We start from the raw sequence: 20,203 nt of genomic DNA, 5'->3' as shown, positions 1-20,203 counted from the left end.
GGGTATTACGGAAGGAGAGTCCTAGATAGTGATTTAGGTTCACCGTATATTAAGGATTGGGTCGTATGAACACGTTATCGTCACAGTGTTCATACCGTGTTTATAGCGAGGCGATTTGCGTATTAGGCTTAGTGTCGTTCCTTATATAGGCAATGAGACTTAGTAATTAGTAGGGGATACCCTAATATACCCCTTCCGGTTAGAGGGGTCCACTTAATGTAAGTGACGGTTGTGTTCACTAGCAGGCTAGCCTATAATAACGTGTTCATAGTGTTCATAAGCATGTGACCACAGTGCGTGAGTGGGGACCTAAATCACTAGTCCTGGAATCGGGAGAAGTCGGTTTTGGCCTGCTCGTATCCGTCCATCGGCGTTCAGTGACGAAGGCGTGTCGCTCAATGATGCCAACTTAGTTTCGAGAGATCCGAGAGCCCTGCAGAAGATGGACTCAGACGACACGGAGAAAGTAGACTGAACTCAACAGTCAGGCGGTCATTGCGAAGGGATAACTCTCAATGATCGATTCTTGTACACTCGGCCCTCATCATTCTTGACAGGAGCATCGTCACCTTCCCTTCCCGGAACAAACAACACAAGGCGTGAGTCCACAATCACGTGGAGAGCATTGACTGCTGATACATATCAATACTGCAATACCTAAAGCGACCGATCAAACATTGCTTCAGCACTCCGCGAGACCTCCATTCGTGAACGCCTATCCCATCCCTATCCCACCACCTCGACAGCGCCCCAAACAACTTCACTCTTCCGACCATCTCCCAAACTGGATTTGAAATAGCACGTATCGCCCATAAAGCTGACCCCAACACAATCCTCCTTCTCCGCACAATCCTCAATGCAGTTTCTGAAACGGTCCTTGCCAGTGTAGCCGCCACGAGCACCGCGCCTGCCCGGTAAGTCGCCGCCGGGATGATCGACACCGCACTCGATCTTATACTTCTGTACCGGATTGAAATCTTTCGTTTCAAGGATGACACCGTCGCAAGCCGAACACTCTGGGAAGTCCATGTCGCAAGCTGGTTGATCTACACCATCCGGTTGTGTGGAAAGCCGACGGATCCCGGTAACATATTTGTTGTCCTTCGCTTCTCCGAGTTGACTCTTCATGTAGCAAGCGGAGCCTGAGAGAGATGCGCCCACGCAGCCTTGAGTGCTGGCACAAGCCTCGATGCATTTCTGGAGCCATAGCTCTCCATTTTCATTGTTCTCGTTGGACCTAACATCCTGGGCCGCCAAATCTCCACCTGCAAAGTCTTTTCCGCACTCAATCGCGAATGTTTGATTGGTAGCTGTTGTATAGTTGGTGCCATTTGAGTCGGGACAGCTGATCGGTGGTGCTGGAGTCGTTGCGTTGGCCAGTTTGGCCCCCAACAGGCCATCAAAGGGTACGGCTTTCCCCAGGACAGACTTTAAGTAGCATGCAGAGCCACTCAGAGAAACATCGACGCAAGGTTGTGTTCCATTATAAGAATCACATGCATCTATACACTCTCTGAGGCTTCGCACGTACTTGAATCCACCTTCATCTTTACCAATGTCACCTCCACTGTGGTCAATCCCACACTCGATGATGAAATCTTGACCTGAGGGAGCGGTGTATGATGTGCCATTGCTTGCAGGACATGTCAAAGGTGTCTCAGTTTCAGTGTTGGTGCTCGTAGTAGCAGTGCTGGTGCTCGTAGCAACAGATGTGGTGATACCTCCTAGCGTCGATGTCGTGGAAGTTGCCGCAGCAGCAGTGCTGGCGCTCGCAGTAACAGATGTCGTGGAGTTCAAGAGTTCCGTGGATGCAGCGGTAGAGATTGAATTGGTAGCAATGCTGCCAATCGTCGTTTCTGCTTGCCGGATGCCCAGGACGCGCAATAATCCGATGTCTCGAGCATCAGCCAAAGAGGCAGTAGCTGCCAGTGAAAGCAAAAAGTAGACAGAGACCCCCATGTTCTCGTTTTATGGGAGGCGACTCTGTGAATGTGCTGCTGCTGATGCTGCTTCCTTGCCGTACTATGCTGGAGGTGAACCAAATTTATATACAGAGTCGGGTCCCTGCTATGCAGCGATGGAATTTCGCCACAGTCCCGACCTTCTGGCATTCTCCACTGAAGTTAGGAAAGCTCTCAAACCAGAGGTCGAATGCCACGTGATTGAAGTGCCATGGCTTCTAGGCACATTCACCACATTCCTGACATCCCTTCTTGCTCGACGCGATGCAACGCATTCTTAAACTCATTCGAACATCGCCTCGGGCCAGGAAGTCCGGCTGTATTCCATTCTCGATGCTGTGCTGTATCCCTCATGCAATCATAGCTTCTCGTTTTCTCCCGGAGCATTCTTTTCCGACATGCCATTCGATTTCTTCTCGCTCGGCAGCTCACTCACATTCGTCACTGGTCGTCGATTCTCCCCGGACGTGTCTGCAGCCTTCGTGTGTTCGTCGGGATTCGATACGTTCCTCGTATTAGATCCCCAGCCGCTCCTTCGTTTCTCGGCAGCCCAAGAACCCCATGAACTCAGATATGCGCCAGCTCTCTGGCTCGCTGCAGCAACATTGGCGCGCGCTTGACTCATGTCTGGCTTCGCGAATCGACCTTGCACATCTGCACCGGGAGCAGGCGGATTCGCTGCGGCGGCGGCACGAGCCTCCTCTGACCTTTTACGCTGAGCTTCTCGCATGAATTCAATGTCGGCCCATACTTTGTTGAAAGCCGTGGTCACCTGCACACGACCATCTGCCAGTCGCTTACCTACCACTTCCTTGGTATCTCGAAATCGCTCGTCGAGGTGAAGATCAGCAATTTGCGTCGCGAGCCTTCTTTGGACATCTTCGATCGTGAGGCCACCAGCCATCGGATGTTTAGGTTCGCAGATATCGAAGAGGTGATCATCGGTAGTGCGATCCCAGAGCTTGTAATTTTCAGATTGTTGCCATGCCTCGACATAACGATCTGAGAATTCAGTGACTGGGTCACCATCAATGTCTGCGAGTAGCGTCTTGGGGTCTCCGCCACCATGCTTAGCAATGTACTTGTGATATTTGGCAGCTGACAACAAGGCGATGATATATTCTTCGAAATTGAGGCGGATCATCTCTTCACTGCCAGCATAGCCATGAGTGTTGGGTCGTGAGGGATCGCTTTCATCCCATGTATCGTTTACCGCTTGGGTCAAAAAGTCGATCCACCGTCTATCAGCCACTGTCAATGCCAATGACGGCCTTAGTCCAGGGTTCAAGATGGTGACAGAATCCTCGTCAAGATTCACGAGTACGTCACAGTACTTGTCCTTTTGCTGCAGAAGCAGGCTGTTCGTGCTGCCTACAATGTAACTCTTTGTGTCCAGATCCGTGACAATGTCCAACTGCTGAAGTGGTGTATATGGTCCAAACATAGATCCTGTACCAAAGATCTGCAGTGGCAGGCCAACGTACGCGAGCAAGGATGTTCGATCGCTTGTGCGGACACCGTCCTGCTTTCGTAAATTCTCCGCGTAACGATTCATCGATGGATCTGCACAATCACGCAAGCTACGCACCAAACCTGGTATGAGCGAGATTAGCGAGAATTGCAGTTGACATACTCTTTCGCAGTGCGAGCCAAAGAATAGGATCTACACTGGGTTGTTAGTCGAGTTCTCGGTAGTCAAGCCTGGCTTTATACCTTCTGCTGTAGAAGTAGGCACTTCAGCAACACGAGAGTCTGCCACTTGAACTTGTGTATGAGCTCGCGCAAGCTCAACCCAAAGAACTGATCGCGTTCATCCTCACGGGGATTGGTATCCTCTTTAGCCAGACTCTCCTGGAATTTCTGTTTTCCTGTCAGGTTCCGGTCCCTCACCAAGCCGATCTAACGACCGCAACTCACCCACCTGTAGAACCTCAAGGTCTCTGAAATCCCTTTGTGCGAACCATGCTCTTGTAACCACACTCAGCTTCTCTCGTACCGCAGAGAAGTTCTGTGGCCGATCCGTGATAGCCACGACAGCTTTTTGTACCGCACTTCTGGTCACCTCTTCACCCTTAAATAGCAGCTCCGAGGCTGGAATTTGATGGACACAGGAGATACCGAAGACGCTCATGGGTTCAACGTCCTGCCTCTCCGAAGCCTTATAGACCAAACTGAAATAACTGAACTCTTCGTCGCTCTGGTGTGCCCCGTCTGGCAGAGCCATATAGGGGATCAGCTGCCAGTCATTCTCGATTGTCGGATCACTGCCTTCTGCGCCTATCCAGTGTTCTATCTCCGGACCTCGATGGTGATTGAAGTCGACTACGCAGACGAGAGGCTTGAACGTGGCATCAGAATGTCCGTTTGAGGTGGCCATGGTGTGTGAGGCTATATTCGAGTCTGGAGGGAATGTGTGATTCTAGCTCTTCGTGAGCGGCTTCATCGCTATGGAGTTGTCGAAAGCATACACAACAATGCCCTATGCTCGAATGAAACAAATGCAATGGGTCTGCAATGGCAGAGGATTGGCACATGCGAGTGCCAGCGCATAGTAGCAGGGCTCTCCCATGCACAGGGTCTCTTCCGCGGCGGTGAGAGCTGTTGCCCAGGAATTGCCTTTTCCACAAATCACTTCATCCAACCAGACTAAATACTACAAATGACTTCCGTAAGCACCCTAAATCAAGCAAACGGACTTGCTCGTTGCGGCAATTGTCTACATCGCATTGTCCGTACGATTCTGGCATCATAACATAGGCAGATCCACGTGTCCCTCGGATCTACTTGTAGTAAGATACACATATGCAGTGCAACACATGATCTCCGCCTCATTGTACGCCCCAGCGCCCAGAAATGCAAAAGTCACCAGATCATGACCTCTTCAGCTTCTCGGTAAGCTCTGGCACCTTCTCAAACAGATCTCCTACCAAGCCGACGTCAGCCACCTGGAATATCGGCGCATCGGGATCTTTGTTGATCGCTGCGATGACTTTCGAGTCCTTCATGCCTGCCAAGTGTTGAATGGCTCCAGAGATACCTGCGCAAAGATATAGCTGCGGCGCCACATTCTTTCCCGTCTGTCCCACCTGGAGAGAGTTGTCTGCAAATCCAGAGTCGACTGCAGCGCGGGAGGCACCAATTGCCGCACCCAAGGCATCTGCGAGAGGTGGCATAAGCCTGTCAAATTCCTCCTTGGACTTCAAGCCTCGTCCGCCCGAGACCACCCTCTCCGCCGAAGCTAGATCAGGACGATCGCTTTTAGCCAGATCCTCGCTCACCCATTCAGTAGGACATTCAGCCTTTGGATCTGTGCCTTCTTCAACGCTTGCAGAGCCTCCTTCTGCTGCACCAGCCGGGAAGGCTGTTCCTCGTACCGTGACAATCTTCGGGCTGTCTTCCGTCTGGACAGTAAGAATGGCATTTCCAGCATAGATCGGTCTCACGAATGTGTCCTCGCCTTGAATATCCGTGATGTCGCTAATCTGCTGCACATCTAGCAGAGCAGAAACGCGTGGCATCAAGTTCTTTCCGAACGCAGAGTGGCCAGCCATCACATGTGTATATCCCCCCTTTTTGATGTTCTCAACGAGTAGAGGAGCCCAGTTCTCTGGCAATCCCTTGTCATATGCCCCATTCTCGACGTAGATAACCTTCTCCAGTCCTTCAACCTTTGCTGCTTCATCTGCCACTGTCTTGACATTTGAACCCGCCACGAAGCCATGTATACTTCCTCCAACTTTCTTTGCTGCGGATATGGAGGCCAATGATGACATGTTAAGCTTGCCATCGCGCTGCTCTAATACTGCCAGAGTGGAGGCAAGTCGTCTGAGCGCATCGCGAGAAAGAGGCCGAATGGCAGGAGTCGAACGTGATTGACACAGACATGTGGCTGCATGCCGGAGCAGGCCATTGCGAAGTGGTGCGACCATTGTGTTGATGTCTGGACAGAGTGCTGCACAGAGATCTCGTCGTTCCTATACAGCGGGTCCAAGCATGGTAGTGTCACTAAAACAAAGCCGACCTCGGCTTAGGAATGGGTTCACCGAGCTGCGTGCGAAATCTGCAAGCGGGACAACAGCATGACCTTCTGTGATTTCGTGCTTCATTTGATGTACTTCAGGTTTTCAGTATTGATGGAATCGAAACAAAAGCTGCATGGCTCATCATGGTAGTACCAAGCCTCCGCTGCGTGTGATCGACTAGATCGCACCGCTTGCCTATAACCCCCCACAACCAAGACCTATCTTCTGGGCGAAAAGTCCTCCACAAGATACGACCGTGCCGGGCATCATTGACTGGACTTTCTGTCGAATAGTGGAAAAGTATCAGTGCCCGAGAGCACCATTGAATGACTTCAGACAGTTCTCACGGTTCCGTAATGCCGGCGAGTGCCTCTTTAATAGGCCGTCTAATTCGTTACGCAGCTCCGTTTTCAGTGACTTCTCCCTGCTGTGCTGCGGAATCGACGTTGTGGTAGTCGAGAATTTCAGAATACCTTGCTCAAAGTCAGTCGGATTCAGTACATCTGAGAGCAATTTTGGCATACATCATGATCTTCCAGGTGTCTACTGGCAAATCAGCATCGTTGAACGACCAGTCGAATTTCTCTTCTGCCTCTGGCTCGTCTGTGGGATCGTGATATGGAGACAGGTATGGATCGGCTAGAGCCTCGCCAGCCTTGACTCGTTTCCGGGGGTCAAAGACAAGCATTCGCTCCAAAAGTTCAATTGCTGCATTCGTCAGCTTTAGCGCTCTCCTCCCCTTCCATTTTGCTCACCTTGCGGATCCGCGTTCTTGAACTTGTTCTTCAATGGTTGCCTTTCACGTTTCGGGAGCGACTGGACGAACCGCAGAGTCTATCGTGTATTCCGTCAGTATGAGAATCTTCCAGGTCAGCGCTTCCTTTTCCTTACATTCTCGCTGCAAATGGTACTAATAACGTCATCTGGCGGAGTGCCCAGCAGTTCCGTGATGATGGAGAATTGGTTGACGTGATCCTTGCCAGGGAAGAGAGGCTTGCCCTCCAGCATTTCGGCGAAAATACAGCCAGCACTCCAAATGTCCACCTCCACGTCGTATTTTTGCCAGGTAAGCATGATTTCCGGGGCTCTGTAGTATCGCGTCGAGACGTAGCCGGTCATTTGGGGGTCTTGGATTCGCGCGAGACCGAAATCACAGATCTTCAGATCGCAATTTTCGTTTACGAGGATATTCGAGGGCTTCAGATCGCGATGGACGACGCCGGCCGAGTGTACGTATTTCAGTCCGCGCTATATAAATCAGCAGCGATTCCCCAATCTCTCGATGGCCACCTTACCAGGATTTGATACAAGAAGTACTGAATGAACTGCTTCTCAAGCGGTCTCGAGGTGAGGAGGCGGTGCAGGTCGGTGCCGAGCAATTCGGTGACAAAATAGCTGTGAGAAGAAAATAAGCCAAGTTTGTAGTCAGGGCAGACTTACCGACGTACATATCCTCCAGTGGAGATATGAAGATGTCGCTCAGGCTGATGACCTAAGGAGCAGTTAGCAGCGTCTCTCTCCTTCAACGCAGCAGGAGATTACGCACATTCTCGTGCTTGAGGTGCTTCAGAAGCTTGAGCTCTCGGTATGTCCGTTTGGAGAGCACCGGCGTGCTGAATGGCTTCATAATCTTCTTTACAGCAACCGCCTGTCCAGTGAGCTGGTCCTTCGCAGAGCTGTGATTCGGTCAGCGTGTTTCCGCGATGGCACCGTCTCTTGGTACACACCAGACCAGCCCGAAGGCGCCCATTCCCACAGGTTGCAGATCCGTGTATCTGTCTGGTGTCAGCGCTCACGTCTGCACCTCGCTCCCATGCAGCACGGGCTCCGCTCCGCTCCGCTCTCTTGCCACGAACCGGCTGGTGATTTCAAAGGTGGTGCCAAATATCTGCGCACGCACAAACTCCGCCATGATGAAGGTGTTGGTATCGCGACCACGCTGATTGTGTATGGATTCTCGTTGAGGTGATGTTTCCAAGGTTAAGCGGCTCTAGGTTTGCGTCGAAGGCAAGCGGTTACCAGTGGGACAGTCGAGATGCCCCGCCGACGCAAGTCGCCGCTGCTCTGAATAGGCGTTGGTGGGCGACGCAATTGTGACGCCCGCGCAATGGGATAGCGATGGATATGTATGCTGCTCGCAAGTCCAGCGCGTTGTCGGTGAAGGTGTTTGCCAGAAGATCCGCGTGGGAGCAAGAGAAGTTGCACGGCTTTGCGAAGTCTAGCGTGCTGGATCGACGATCTCCCGCAGCTTCACAGGCCTTTCTCTGCCCTTGATCGCGCTGCAGTTCCGGACCCGTGCTTCGTTCCTGACTGACTGACTGACTGGCTCAGGTGGAAGTGAAGTACATGTAGGAGGCTTCAGATACAGTGAGAAGATACAAATATGAAACGTTCAGGCAGGGCTCCAAGCCTCCCACTGTCGATGGCCTGCACCTCCGTCATCACTCATCACGGCAACCATAATAATGCCCCGGAGGTTCTGCCGTCGCCGCTAGATTCACGGCTTTCATCACGACTATGCTCGCCCACGTCTGCTGGCCTAATCGCGCAGCTTGCTCCGGTGCCTATTGGGGCTTTGATTTGCTGCACGCTGTATTCGCATTATTGAATGCCTGCTTTCTTCACTCCTCACTAACGCTAGCATGAGTGATGTCACTCTGACCAGGCGTATCAACCCCAAGCAAATGAATCTTGCTGGGTTCAAGAATGAAAAGCGATGAAACGATCGTCTCATGCAACAAAATCTCTGCCGAATGCTATTCCAACCACGCGAGGAAGCAAATTCTGGTCATGCTCAGACGCTGGGCTTTCCCTCAGTCGTGCACGGGTGTTCTAAATTGCTCTTGTATCGCCTGTTCACAGTGCGTCTACCGCTAGGGTTGATGCAGTACTCACGTTTGGAGCCGGCAGACATCCGAAACTATCGCGAAGTGCATACTGACAGGGGCAAGTGTTGGACAGTTGGAGTCCGCCAAGATGCTGGTCATTCGCGAACAACTGTTATGACGATGACACTGTCTGGCAGGCAAGACGGGCTTTGATTAGCAGATGTATGTACACCTCAGAGTGAGAGCGACTAGGCGCGGACCGCTGAATCACAAGTTGCTTTTCGCTGTAATCCTTGCTGCTCAAGGATTTGGGAGATATCCACTTTGACTCCGAAGTGTTGAAACGAACGCTGTACGGAGTTGGGCCTGTACTCTTTATTGACTTAGGGCTTCCAGACCATTAGAGCAGCGGACTATGTTGTCGAACATGATGCCGTGGGCAGATGGGGAGGATCTGCTATCCGGCTTATCTTCACCTAGAGCTGTACGAGCCGATGTCTGCATCCCATCTCAAAGGGATTCCATATCGGACGACCTCCGGCCCGATCTCTCAGGTAGGCATCTGAGGCTTGGAGTATGGAAATACAATGCTACCCGCATTTCGCCTATTTAGTGCCAGATACGTACAGTGTGAGATCTTAAGACGATTACTAGGTAGCATCCAGCCAGCCGGGCTTTCGCACACGGTGACCTCAAATCCTGTTGCCCCAGCGGCGCCGGTGATGTTTCCACACGGACTCGAGAGATGAAGACTACTCCCCTCGACGCTATGAACGGAGGATTCGGCCCTTGATAGAGTTAGTGAGATGTCTCGAGGGAAAAGGAATCACAGTGGAAGTTGTGTTCGTGGCGTGCAAAGATGTGGCTTCTCTTTGAGAGTCGCGAGAGTCTGGTCGGTTGGTTTCAGGCGGAGATTCAGGGTAGGAAGAAATCATGCGTCGAGTTGAATGGCTGTGATACAACGCGGTCGTCGGCGCAGGATCAGCAGCAGCATCATGATCATGATCGCGTGTTGTGTGGCTGGAGAGCGCAACAAGAGTAGTGCTTTGCTACTGTACCGTTCATCCGATCCGATCAAAAACGTGCGGATCTGCATGAAGCGACGTGAGTGGCCAGCCTTTCTCAATGCGCGCAAGCAAGCTCTTTCTCTGCCCGCCCTGCCGCCCACAGCGTCCAGCGTGCTGTGCGGTGCAAAGTTCACTGCTACTCTCCTACCATTAGTCCAGACCTCCTAGCTACCGTTCGCTCGTTTCCCCAGCGTGATTGCAGGAGGCCAGGACCTGTCACCGACTAGCTCCACTCTGCTGTTGCTAGTGCGAACAGTTGCGCATCTCGTCGTCTGTGCTTCGGCGAGCGTCTTGCTCGCTCATCATACACCTGCCATCCGGGAAGCGGCTTACTGCCTACGCCATTCACCTCACCTCGCCTCACACCGGACAATAATCTTTAGCCAGGCGCCGTAACAAGCAAGCCTGCAAACGCTTCGACTCTCTATTGAACATACCACCTGGAGCTGTGCCGGTCTGCTGCTCCGATCGAGCTTGCCGTTGCCATCGCTGCAGCTTCCTGGCGTGTGAGCTTGGCGCTACAGTGCAACACAAAGGAACAGTGTGCTGCAGCATTCCGCACCGACAAAGCAGCTCTGCAAGCAGTCCACCTGCCCAATCCACCACCGGCACTGCATCCTTTCCGCGACCATCCTCGAGCGAGCGACATTGCGACCCATTGGCGCTGGCGTGGCCCCGCCCACGAGACGTAGCGGTTTGGGGAACAGCAGCAGCAGACGCCTGAGCTCGCAGGAGCGACAGGGCACTCCTCAACGCCTGTCGCCATGGGCGCGTGCATGAGCAGCGGCAACAATGAGGATGGTGACCAGAAGAAGCGCAGCCAGATGATCGATCGAACACTGGAGGAAGACTCGAAGAAGCTACGGCGAGAATGCAAGATCCTGCTGCTCGGTAAGCCTGCAAAGATGGACGCCTTCCGGCCGTGAGCGTAGAGTGGAATTGACAATTGACCATAGGTTCCGGAGAGAGTGGGAAGAGTACGATCGTCAAGCAGATGAAGATCATACACCAGAATGGCTACAGCGTCGACGAACTGGCCCTATACCGGCATACTATCTACAAAAATCTGATAGATTGCGCGAAAGCTTTGATAGGAGCCATGCGCCAATTCGAGATCGAGGTCGAGAACCCAGCAAATCGAGAACTGTGCGAGTTCATCATGGAGTATACCGTCAATCCCGATCCGCAACAAGCTCTGGAACCCAAAGTAGGAGACGCAGTCGCAAGTATATGGAAGGATCCATGCATTCAGAAAGTATTCGACCACCAGAACGAGTTCTACCTGATGGATTCGGCTTCTTAGTAGGTCTCCACGCGGGTTGCTCCTTCCCTTCCATTACGAACTAACATGGTCATAGCTTCTTCGACGAAGTAGGACGGATAGCAGCGGCCGACTACATCCCCACCGAGGCAGACGTACTGCGAGCGCGTACGAAGACTACCGGTATATACGAAACGAGATTCCAGATGGGTCAATTGAGCATACACATGTTTGATGTCGGCGGCCAAAGAAGTGAACGCAAAAAGTGGATACACTGCTTCGAGAATGTCACGTCCATCATCTTCTGCGTGGCACTTAGCGAATACGACCAAGTGCTTCTTGAGGAAAGCAGTCAGAACCGCATGATGGAGTCATTGGTTCTATTCGATTCCGTGGTAAACTCGAGATGGTTCATGAGGACATCGATCATCCTCTTCCTGAACAAGGTCGATCTCTTCCGAGCTAAACTTGCGCGGTCGCCTCTCGGGAACTACTTTCCAGATTACTCAGGGGGCAACGACGTCAATCGAGCGGCGAAGTACTTGCTCTGGCGTTTCAATCAAGTGAATCGAGCGCACCTGAACCTTTATCCTCAGTAAGAAACATTTGCCAAGTCATTTGCGTTGTACGTATACTGACAATCACTAGCCTCACGCAAGCGACCGATACATCGAATATCCGGCTCGTTTTCGCAGCTGTGAAAGAGACGATACTGCAGAATGCTCTCAAGGATTCAGGAATCCTCTAATAGAATTTCTCCCGAAATATCACCCGCATCTGTGCACCATTTATGTCCCGAGCTATCTGCCCCTGGAGCGTTACATCATTTGAGGACATGCTACGCTCTCGATATTTTCGACATTTTTCTGGGACATTGCTAGCGGGCGTTTGGGCGACGAGGGCGCTCACCACCACGCCTGTGGGGTCCGAATGCGGCAGAGGCGTCTCTGACTACCTGCAGGGAATGGAATGTGTCTCTGCGCTGTGTTATAATGCATGAAATATTACTGATCCCGCTTCCAGCGGCGAGAAGAATTGGACGGCAGGGTCTGGACTCGTTGGGGCTGTTTCCGATGGACGAGATGGGGGAAAAAGCTGGTCTTTGGCGTGGCATCATCTGCTCGTGCCCACTTTATTTTGAGCTTGGGGTATACTTCATTGTGCTTGTACCGACATCCATACGAACGGACATTGGCCAAATGTTCCTACGAGGCGAGGCGTTCATTCGCTTCCACAGGAGCGACGAGGGGGAAACGAAGAAGTTGGGCCACAAGCTTCATTCGACGTTACGGCTGTATCTTCAAGCCAACAGGGATCGATGGCAGAAGTGACCTGTTGTGTGTGGGACTGTTCTGTGTGCCGCAGCCGCATCTTGCAAGCATAGCGGACGTGGGTTTTGACATGGTCTTTTGGATAGTCACGGATGGTTCTAAGTAGCCCGCGTAATGAGAGAATGCGGAATATTGGACGCACTGTTCTGGCCTCCGTGCCTCGCTAGCATTGCCACGATCACTACCATAATAGATACATAGCACCACCAGGTTCCCATTATGCCGACCTCATGGCGGTTCTTGGGTTTAGTTGTTGGCAGGGGTATGCAAAGCTTAGCGGCGTGGTTGGAAGAAGCCAAGAGCTGTGTCTCCGGGTAAAAGAGAAGGACTCCTCGACACAGCATTGTTTCAATCGCTCCCACGTTGAGCATATCGCCATCGAGCGGCTGCTGGCGTTGCGTGCAATCTCTATCAACGCGTGTTGGTCGGCTTTATATCACTGGCGTTTGTCGTGGCACCCTTGTCCGCGTCGCTGCCCGTCTTGGTTCCACCTGGGGCTTGCATTTGCGTGTCACAAAATCCCACCGCCCCATCGAGACCAGTCTCGTCGAAGGACAAGTGGAACTGCTCGCTGAAGGAGGAGCACATTGATACAGGCAAGTCGAGATCTTTTCAATGTTGACGTTGTTCTCTCTTTCGCAATTGATGGCACCACACAGCACGCGAATCCGGTGCAGCTCACTCCTCCAGCCAAGCCAACATGCTCTCCCCTCGAGATGCTGACAACGGAATCCCGCCCATCACGTCACCATGGCCCGTCGCAGACATCATCTATGTTTCAATCATTGGTCCTGTCATGCTGGCCGCTCTCTTGGAATGGATCCTCTGGCTCCTAGCCTTCTTGTACTGTCTATGGAAGGTCTTCCTGAAGGCGAATGCATGGAGCATTCGCCTGTTATGCCTTGTCAACATGCTCTTCTTTGTCTGCATGCGCTGTATCTTCCTGCCAATCATGCTGGTCACGCTCCCGCTGCCATCCCAGGTTGTTCAATACTTTCCAGCAGACATGGTCAGCATCCTGCAATGGTTCGCCTTCTGGGCCTTTGCAGGCCTTTTGACCATACCCTGGCTCTTCTGTGTCTACCAGCTTGTCACTCACAACGTCGGCAGACAGCGAAAGGTCAAAATTGTCCTGGATGAGTTCACGGCACCTAAAGTCGTCATCGTCATGCCTTGCTACAACGAGGAACCTGATGTTCTACTGCGCACAGTCGACTCGATTGTGGATTGCGAATATCCACCATCGTGCATGCACGTCTTCCTCTCATTCGATGGGGACCAAGAGAATGAGCTTTTTCTCAATACCATCGAAAAGCTCGGCGTTCCATTAACCCTCGAGTCATATCCGAAAAGCATCGATGTCAAGTATCGAAGCTGTCGCATTACCGTCTCTCGATTTCCGCACGGTGGCAAACGAAGCTGTCAAAAGAAGACATTCAAGTTGATCGACAAGATCTACGCGGAATACTTGCGGCGCAACGACGACCTCTTCCTCCTCTTCATCGATTCTGATTGCATTCTCGACACACTATGCATACAAAACTTCATGTATGAAATGGAGCTGAAGCCCGGCAGCAAGCGCACCATGTTAGCCATGACTGGAGTCATAACATCGACGACCGTCAAGCACTCCTTGATCACTGTGCTTCAAGACATGGAGTACATTCATGGCCAACTTTTCGAGCGATCTGTCGAATCATCCTGCGGTGCCGTTACCTGCTTACCCGGAGCTCTGACCATCCTACGCTTTTCAGCTTTCCGGCGAATGGCGAAATATTACTTTGCAGAAAAGGCGGAGCAGTGCGATGATCTCTTCGATTATGGTAAAATGCATCTCGGAGAGGATAGATGGCTGACTCACTTGTTCATGATTGGCGCCCAGGAGAAGTATCAAATTCAGATGAACACCGGAGCCTTCTGCAAGACGGAAGCTGTGCAAACATTCAAGAGCCTCCTCAAACAGCGACGCAGATGGTTTCTTGGCTTTATCACCAATGAGGTTTGCATGCTGACGGATATTCGCCTCTGGAAGCGATATCCGCTGCTGCTTATCATCCGCCTCGCGCAAAACACGATTCGAACTACAGCGCTACTGTTTTTCATCATGGTCATATCGATTTTGAGCACCTCGCAAAAGATCGCAAATCTGCCCGTCGGCTTCATCGCTGTCTCGCTTGGACTCAATTGGGTGCTGATGCTGTATTTTGGAGCCAAGCTCGGGCGGTACAAGATCATGCTCTATCCTCTCATGTTTGTGGTCAATCCGTTCTTCAATTGGCTCTACATGGTTTATGGTATCTTCACTGCTGGGCAGAGGACATGGGGAGGCCCACGAGCAGATGCACAGAAAGCAGACGAGAAGACGTCGCCAGAGCAAGCAGTGACTGAGGCCATCCAGAAAGGAGACGAATTGAACATCGACCCTACGACATTCCGCCCAGGCGCTCAAGCGCAGGTGTCTTTGCTGCCGTCCAGTCGTCTTGAAGGTCGTTTCGCTGCCGCAGAAGAATTGCCGGGTGGCTGGTACAAGCAAATGAATGATTCTGGTGCTCTCCGTGCCGACCTGACTCCTGGCCAGCAAGAAGGCATGGTCTACAATCAAGGTCCACGGCGCGATAGCTCTGAATCTTTCTCATCGACATTCAGCTCTTATAGCACGTTTCCAACGCCGCGACGAGTTGAGAGCATCATCGGACCTGAGATCACCATGTATTACGCACGTCAGGCTGAGCAGAGGCCAGCCGGAGGCGCTTTTTTCGAATCACGACCGAAAGCTAGACCAGCAGTAACGAAAGCCGAACCTGAACCCGGACATGTACGAGAGCAGATAATTCCCCAACCATCGCGGCGATCAGAGTCTGTAGAAAGTGCTCGTTCGGACGCCTCGGATGAATCGATTCCAATGCACTTCGGACCTCGTCAACGTATCCCGGTCCTACCAATCGACCCTCCCAACGTCCACATTCCAACTCGACCAACTGATGTAGACCGAAGCCCATCGCCACCACCACAGCCCACGAGACCAGAACCCGTGCACCAAGCAAATCGTCCCTGGCAAGGAAGCAGTGCATCCCGATCTGCGCGCAGTCCTCTGGCCAGGAAAAGCTATACCAGGCTGGCTCCGCACGATGCTCCCTCGACAGCTGGCACTTCGACAGAGGTGGAGGTGAGAGTGCCGAGGAGAGTATCGACGGACGATGAAGGCGAAGCTGTGACTAGAGGTCGACGCCGGCGCACAAGTATCGGGCCAGATGGGCGACGGAGATTGAGCAAGCAGAGGAAAAGCAGGTCTAGCAGTCGCGCGCCGAAATGATGTTGATGCACAAATCGCAGTGCAACGCACGCAGATCTGCTCGCCATGGCACGCTTTGCTTCGTCGTGGTCTTTTGCAGAATTGGTCACACACGAGAACACTTGGTACATGTAGCCTTACGCAAATCGTTTGCGACACAGATGGGTTGGCTGGCTTTCGTGTTAAAAAAAAACAAAAAACAAAAAACAAACAGTTCACTTTTGAGCTTAAATCTCTGCCCACTTCACCTAACCCTTGCTCCTTTCGCAATCAGTTTCAGATCTCAAAATCCATCCCACTTCCACTTCCACATACCATCCCTCTCCCTCCCCCTCCTCGTTATCAATTCCCCTCACCTCTCCACCTTCACCCTCCCACCCTTCTTCTTCTCATTCTCATTCTTCCTCCTCAAAGCCTTCAATCTCAACTTAATTTCGATTTTCTGAAGCTCAAGCTCCAGATCTTCTTCATCTTCATCGGTTTCAAAATTCGAGACTCGTGGTTTGGGAGCGGGATTGGGATTGGGGAGTTCTTGCTGGATTTCGATTTCGGTTAAGTCGATGATTGGGGTTGGGAGGATTGTGGGTTGATAGGGGGTGGGGTGGTTGGGAGAGATGAGGAGTTCAGGCGTGGTGGGGGGAACTTCGACTTCTTCTGGTGCCGATGATAATATGTCCTTTTTTGCCGGTTCTTCGTCCTGCTGAATGGAGTCTGTGGCTTTGCGTTTGCGACGGAGAGGGGTTGGTGAGAGCTTTGAGTCGGGAGGATCGGTAGTATCACAGCTTTTAGCAGCGAGGTGTAGGGCTGGTTGAGAGTGCGTGGGGTTCGCAGCAGTTTGTTGTACCGCAGTGTCGTTGGGTGCATCGACTTCCATTTCTTCGGCTTGCCTGGCTCCTGCTCTAGATGTCGCTTCTGGCTCTTCGTTTGAGATTGGAGGCGCTGTGTGGTTCGAATTCTGGGGCTCTTGAGGCTCTTCATCACCAACGGGGCGTGCCTTTGCAGGTGTCTCGAAGTCGAATCCTGAAAGCATGTCAGTTTCGCGGAATCATGCTTTCAGTTCTGTAATTACTTACCCTTTGGTCGGCACTGGAACTCAAAGCACAGGGTTTCGCCATTTTTGCCCCGTATCCGGTGGAAACTCTCATTATCACTACAGCCATAGAGGTGTCCACGAGTCAAGCACACCCTGATGCAGCCCCGGCCTGCAGCCTTTGCAGCCTCTGACGTGTTCAAGTGCTCGGTCGCTTTACGAAGTGGTAGCGGCAAGATAGTTCCGATCTCCCATTTGCCCACAACCTCTTTGCTCTCGATAGTGAAAGCAGACTCCTTTGGCCTCTGGTATCCTTGGTCGACGAAGATTTGAACCTGTAGAACAGAAGCGGTGAACATTTTGTAGCTCCATCCAAAATTACCGACTAGTGTGACCTTTTCTTCCCGCTTTTCCTTGATCTTGGCAAAGGCAACGGAAGAGAATGTGCCTGTGTGCATGTGCCTTGTGGAATCGAGCCGTCGATAGTATGGCCCTTGATCCTTGTCAAGCACGACTTCGTACTCTCGATAGCGCTTGTTACCGCGCTCGAGAAAGATTTCGACACCTTGATCGTGAAGCATATTGCATGCAATCTGGTGTGGCTGGTTAAACAAATGTTGTTCAAGAGTGCAGTGGGCACGTGTCTGGAAACTGCTTTAAATATCAGTGTAAGGTCAAGGTGACCTTTGTAAAACAGAGTATGTAAAGTGAAAGTAACAGAATGCACCGGAGTGAAGACTGATGCGAATGTAAAAGTGACCTGTTCTAGCAGGTAATACGTATTCCATTTCCACAGCGCATTCTGTACACATCTGATCTATTGGCCTATGAAAGAGTCAGTAAGGACTGCGTCCAAAACCACAAGCTGGGACTTACCGAAGATACTATGAGCATATATCTGCCTCTTCCGCAGATGCACGGGTGTCTCGTTCTCTGGTGCACCCGGAATGGTTTTCTCCAGCTTCAAATTCTCAAACACGCACTTGTTCAGGCCCCTCTCCATTTTCCGGCATTGCCATAGTTGCTGGTTGTTGTTATCCAAACATTGCCAGTGCTTCCTGAACTCCTCGAGACAGCTCTTGTTGATGTCCTCCAGCACACTGGCAGCACATCGTGTGACCTTCCTTCCCTCCTTCAAGCACTCGGTCTCTCCCTTTCCATTTGCCTCGGTCTTGCAGAGCATGAAGTCGTCATTGTAAGGTTTGCATCGTGCGCCGATGAAGAAGGAGGCCGAGAGCAGAGGAGCAGAGGATGCGCCAACTTCTGCGACTTTGGGGATGTCGTCGGGGAGGGGAGTGGTGTCTATGAGGACTTGTTGATTGAATCTTGGAGGACATGTCAGTATTGCAGTATTCGCGTAAGTGTCTGCTTCTTTACCTGGGCTGCCGGGCGGACATGGTGGCGATATTTTCTTGTCAATGCCTGTCAACGCGCTCGTCTATTTCCACCTCAGGCTCAGAGATGTCGTCGAGCTTGAGAGTTCCGGGAGGCTTAGTCATGCTGCAAGGAACAAGCCGATTGGGCGAGGTTCACTTGCAGAGGGTAGGAGCTTCGCGCGTCTTTCAAGCGCGACCGAGACAGCAGAAACATCGTATTGAACCACACAAACTTCACCTGCGACTCAACAATAACACCACTCTCACTCCCACCATTGCGCATCGCTCGGTAGCATCTTGATCGCTTCTGCGCACTGGCTTTTGATCGCGATTGACTTTCCGCGCATGAGCGACTCGATGAGTTAGAGCTCGATAACAGCAACAATTCAACGCCAGCATGAGCAGCATATTCGGGAACACGAATACTGGCGGGAGCGGTGGAGGGCTCTTCGGATCAAGCACCCATCAAAACACAAGCGGAGGTGGCCTGTTTGGCTCGAACAACAACCAGCAGAGCAATTCAGGTGGAGGTGGATTGTTTGGATCAGGAAACAATCAGGCCAGCGGCACGACTGGAGGAGGAGGACTGTTTGGCTCTACAAACAATCAATCTAGCAATACCGGAGGTGGAGGTCTTTTCGGATCGACAAATAATCAGACGAGCAACACAAGCGGCGGAGGCTTGTTCGGATCGAATGCGCAATCCAGCACCAATACTGGCGGTGGAGGGCTTTTTGGCTCGAATGCGCAGTCTAACACGAACACTGGCGGCGGAGGACTTTTTGGCTCGAATGTGCAGTCTAACACGAACACTGGCGGAGGCGGACTGTTCGGTGCGAGCACAGCCCAGAACCAGAATGCAGGCGCATCGTCACTGTTTGGCAGCACGAACCAGAATCAGAACCAGACAAATAACAATGCTGGATCATTGCTCTTCGGCGGAAGCACCACTCAACAGCAACAACAGCCGCAGCAACAGCAAGCACTCAAGGCATCTTCCTTCAACCCACAGACAGTCACCGTTGGCAATCTAGGCCACACCATGACCCACGCTCAACTGCAGCGACTCCAATTCAGCGGCGCATCGACAGTGCCGAACGAGAAGAGCATCACAAAGCAGATCCAAACGGTGAAAGACAAATGGAATCCTGCACTGCCAAAGCAACTCGATCCGAACGCGCCAAACAATATTCCGACTACAATTCTCAAGACGTACTTCTACAATGCCGCTGCAAAAGAGTATGCCCCATTCTTCTACCCAGATGAGAGCAGAGGCGAGGATGAGAAGAGCTGGGAAGAAGCACTCAGCCAACGACCAGAGCTACCCAAAATTGATGGCCAGGAAGTAACTACGCTGACCTATGTCCCCGTCCTTTGCGTCGGCTTTCAAGCACTAGGCCAACGAGTCGAAACGCAAGCAAAAATCATCGAACAAATGCGCATCCGTCTCCACGAAATGAACAACTCATTATCAGCAGTCATGGCCGCCCACCAACAACGCATCACAGTAAAAATCAACAACGTCAAGAAGCAACACCAAGTCCTCTCCCAACGCTGTCTCCGACTCGCAGTCAAGGTCCAAGTTCTTCGCAATCGAGGCTACGCGCTCGACCCACAGGAAGAGAGTTTGAGAAGAACTCTCCTCGATCTAGAAAAGCAAGTCACGGATCCAGGCTTCATCGGCAGGGAAGACGAGATCTGGGCACGGATGGTCGCACTTCGAGAGCGAGCTCGTTGGTTAGAAGAGGAAGGAAAGCGAGTCGCAGGACAAATCCAAGACCAGAGTCGGAATTCTGGTAAGCAGGGTGGTGTTTCAGAGGAAGTCCTGGCGAAGACGAGGAAGATTTTGAAGGATTATGATGGGCAGTTGAGGCATTTGGTCAAGGAGATGGAAGATGTGAAGGAGGAATATGCGGCGTGGGAGGAGACGCAGAGAAGTCGGTAAGGCCATGCACGGCATAGATCTTCTTCGAGCAGCTGTTAGATTCTTGTTGCATGGCGAGGGATGCCGTGGTCTGGGCATCAAAGGGAAAGC

General features: G+C 52.0%; 8 protein-coding genes across 8 annotated transcripts; 3 read left to right on the top strand and 5 right to left on the bottom strand.

Moving 5' to 3' along the window:
* Window positions 1-726: 726 nt before the first annotated feature.
* Window positions 727-1,959, bottom strand: MYCFIDRAFT_193726 (uncharacterized protein; the record flags this gene model as incomplete). The annotated part of the gene is made up of 1 exon (XM_007924842.1): window positions 727-1,959. The coding sequence occupies one exon, from the start codon at window positions 1,957-1,959 to the stop codon at window positions 727-729; it is 1,233 nt and encodes a 410-aa protein (XP_007923033.1).
* A 28-nt stretch (window positions 1,960-1,987) lies between these two features.
* MYCFIDRAFT_60285 (uncharacterized protein) lies at window positions 1,988-4,397 on the bottom strand. The gene is made up of 3 exons (XM_007924475.1): window positions 3,883-4,397; window positions 3,675-3,821; window positions 1,988-3,624 (listed from the first exon to the last, which is right to left on the bottom strand). The coding sequence occupies exons 1-3, from the start codon at window positions 4,336-4,338 to the stop codon at window positions 2,320-2,322; spliced, it is 1,908 nt and encodes a 635-aa protein (XP_007922666.1). The 5' UTR covers window positions 4,339-4,397; the 3' UTR covers window positions 1,988-2,319.
* A 243-nt stretch (window positions 4,398-4,640) lies between these two features.
* Window positions 4,641-5,935, bottom strand: MYCFIDRAFT_210228 (uncharacterized protein). Its single transcript, XM_007924841.1, has one exon. It carries the CDS (start codon window positions 5,888-5,890, stop codon window positions 4,832-4,834), a length of 1,059 nt encoding a protein of 352 aa, XP_007923032.1. The 5' UTR covers window positions 5,891-5,935; the 3' UTR covers window positions 4,641-4,831.
* A 113-nt stretch (window positions 5,936-6,048) lies between these two features.
* Window positions 6,049-8,135, bottom strand: MYCFIDRAFT_60280 (mitogen-activated protein kinase). The gene is made up of 9 exons (XM_007924474.1): window positions 7,840-8,135; window positions 7,711-7,758; window positions 7,530-7,659; window positions 7,432-7,475; window positions 7,279-7,378; window positions 6,875-7,231; window positions 6,739-6,817; window positions 6,508-6,691; window positions 6,049-6,456 (listed from the first exon to the last, which is right to left on the bottom strand). Exons 1-9 carry the CDS (start codon window positions 7,893-7,895, stop codon window positions 6,378-6,380), a joined length of 1,077 nt encoding a protein of 358 aa, XP_007922665.1. The 5' UTR covers window positions 7,896-8,135; the 3' UTR covers window positions 6,049-6,377.
* A 2,507-nt stretch (window positions 8,136-10,642) lies between these two features.
* Gpa (guanine nucleotide binding protein, alpha subunit) lies at window positions 10,643-11,887 on the top strand (the record flags this gene model as incomplete). Its single annotated transcript, XM_007924284.1, has 4 exons — window positions 10,643-10,769; window positions 10,835-11,180; window positions 11,237-11,734; window positions 11,788-11,887. The coding sequence occupies 4 exons, from the start codon at window positions 10,643-10,645 to the stop codon at window positions 11,885-11,887; spliced, it is 1,071 nt and encodes a 356-aa protein (XP_007922475.1).
* Window positions 11,888-13,191: 1,304 nt separating this feature from the next.
* Window positions 13,192-15,759, top strand: MYCFIDRAFT_96055 (glycosyltransferase family 2 protein; the record flags this gene model as incomplete). Its single annotated transcript, XM_007924840.1, has 2 exons — window positions 13,192-15,147; window positions 15,196-15,759. Coding segments are annotated over 2 exons (2,520 nt in total), but the record flags the coding sequence as incomplete, so codon positions are not given.
* A 1,850-nt stretch (window positions 15,760-17,609) lies between these two features.
* On the bottom strand, window positions 17,610-18,122 carry MYCFIDRAFT_42743 (uncharacterized protein; the record flags this gene model as incomplete). The annotated part of the gene is made up of 1 exon (XM_007924289.1): window positions 17,610-18,122. A coding segment is annotated over one exon (513 nt), but the record flags the coding sequence as incomplete, so codon positions are not given.
* Window positions 18,123-18,868: 746 nt separating this feature from the next.
* On the top strand, window positions 18,869-20,113 carry MYCFIDRAFT_119385 (uncharacterized protein; the record flags this gene model as incomplete). Its single annotated transcript, XM_007924839.2, has 2 exons — window positions 18,869-19,038; window positions 19,114-20,113. Coding segments are annotated over 2 exons (1,170 nt in total), but the record flags the coding sequence as incomplete, so codon positions are not given.
* Window positions 20,114-20,203: the final 90 nt, after the last annotated feature.

The sequence above is a fragment of the Pseudocercospora fijiensis genome (genome assembly GCF_000340215.1).
Source record: "Pseudocercospora fijiensis CIRAD86 unplaced genomic scaffold MYCFIscaffold_2, whole genome shotgun sequence".
In the NCBI taxonomy this organism is placed as follows: domain Eukaryota; kingdom Fungi; phylum Ascomycota; class Dothideomycetes; order Mycosphaerellales; family Mycosphaerellaceae; genus Pseudocercospora; species Pseudocercospora fijiensis.
The sequence above is the reverse complement of the archived record's forward strand: the minus strand, read 5'-3'. Positions and strand labels throughout refer to the sequence as shown.

What these genes read in the sequence shown, in the direction of transcription:
- MYCFIDRAFT_60285 (XM_007924475.1), bottom strand. Translation starts at nt 4,338, where the DNA reads ATGGCCACCTCAAACGGACATTCTGATGCCACGTTCAAGCCTCTCGTC. An exon ending in GAGACCTTGAGGTTCTACAG is followed by an intron (nt 3,822 to 3,882) that starts GTGGGTGAGTTG and finishes ACAGGAAAACAG; the next exon opens with AAATTCCAGGAGAGTCTGGC. An exon ending in GCCTACTTCTACAGCAGAAG is followed by an intron (nt 3,625 to 3,674) that starts GTATAAAGCCAG and finishes AACCCAGTGTAG; the next exon opens with ATCCTATTCTTTGGCTCGCA.
- MYCFIDRAFT_210228 (XM_007924841.1), bottom strand. Translation starts at nt 5,890, where the DNA reads ATGGTCGCACCACTTCGCAATGGCCTGCTCCGGCATGCAGCCACATGT.
- MYCFIDRAFT_60280 (XM_007924474.1), bottom strand. Translation starts at nt 7,895, where the DNA reads ATGGCGGAGTTTGTGCGTGCGCAGATATTTGGCACCACCTTTGAAATC. An exon ending in AGCACCTCAAGCACGAGAAT is followed by an intron (nt 7,476 to 7,529) that starts GTGCGTAATCTC and finishes ACTGCTCCTTAG; the next exon opens with GTCATCAGCCTGAGCGACAT. An exon ending in GACACCTGGAAGATCATGAT is followed by an intron (nt 6,457 to 6,507) that starts GTATGCCAAAAT and finishes ACTTTGAGCAAG; the next exon opens with GTATTCTGAAATTCTCGACT.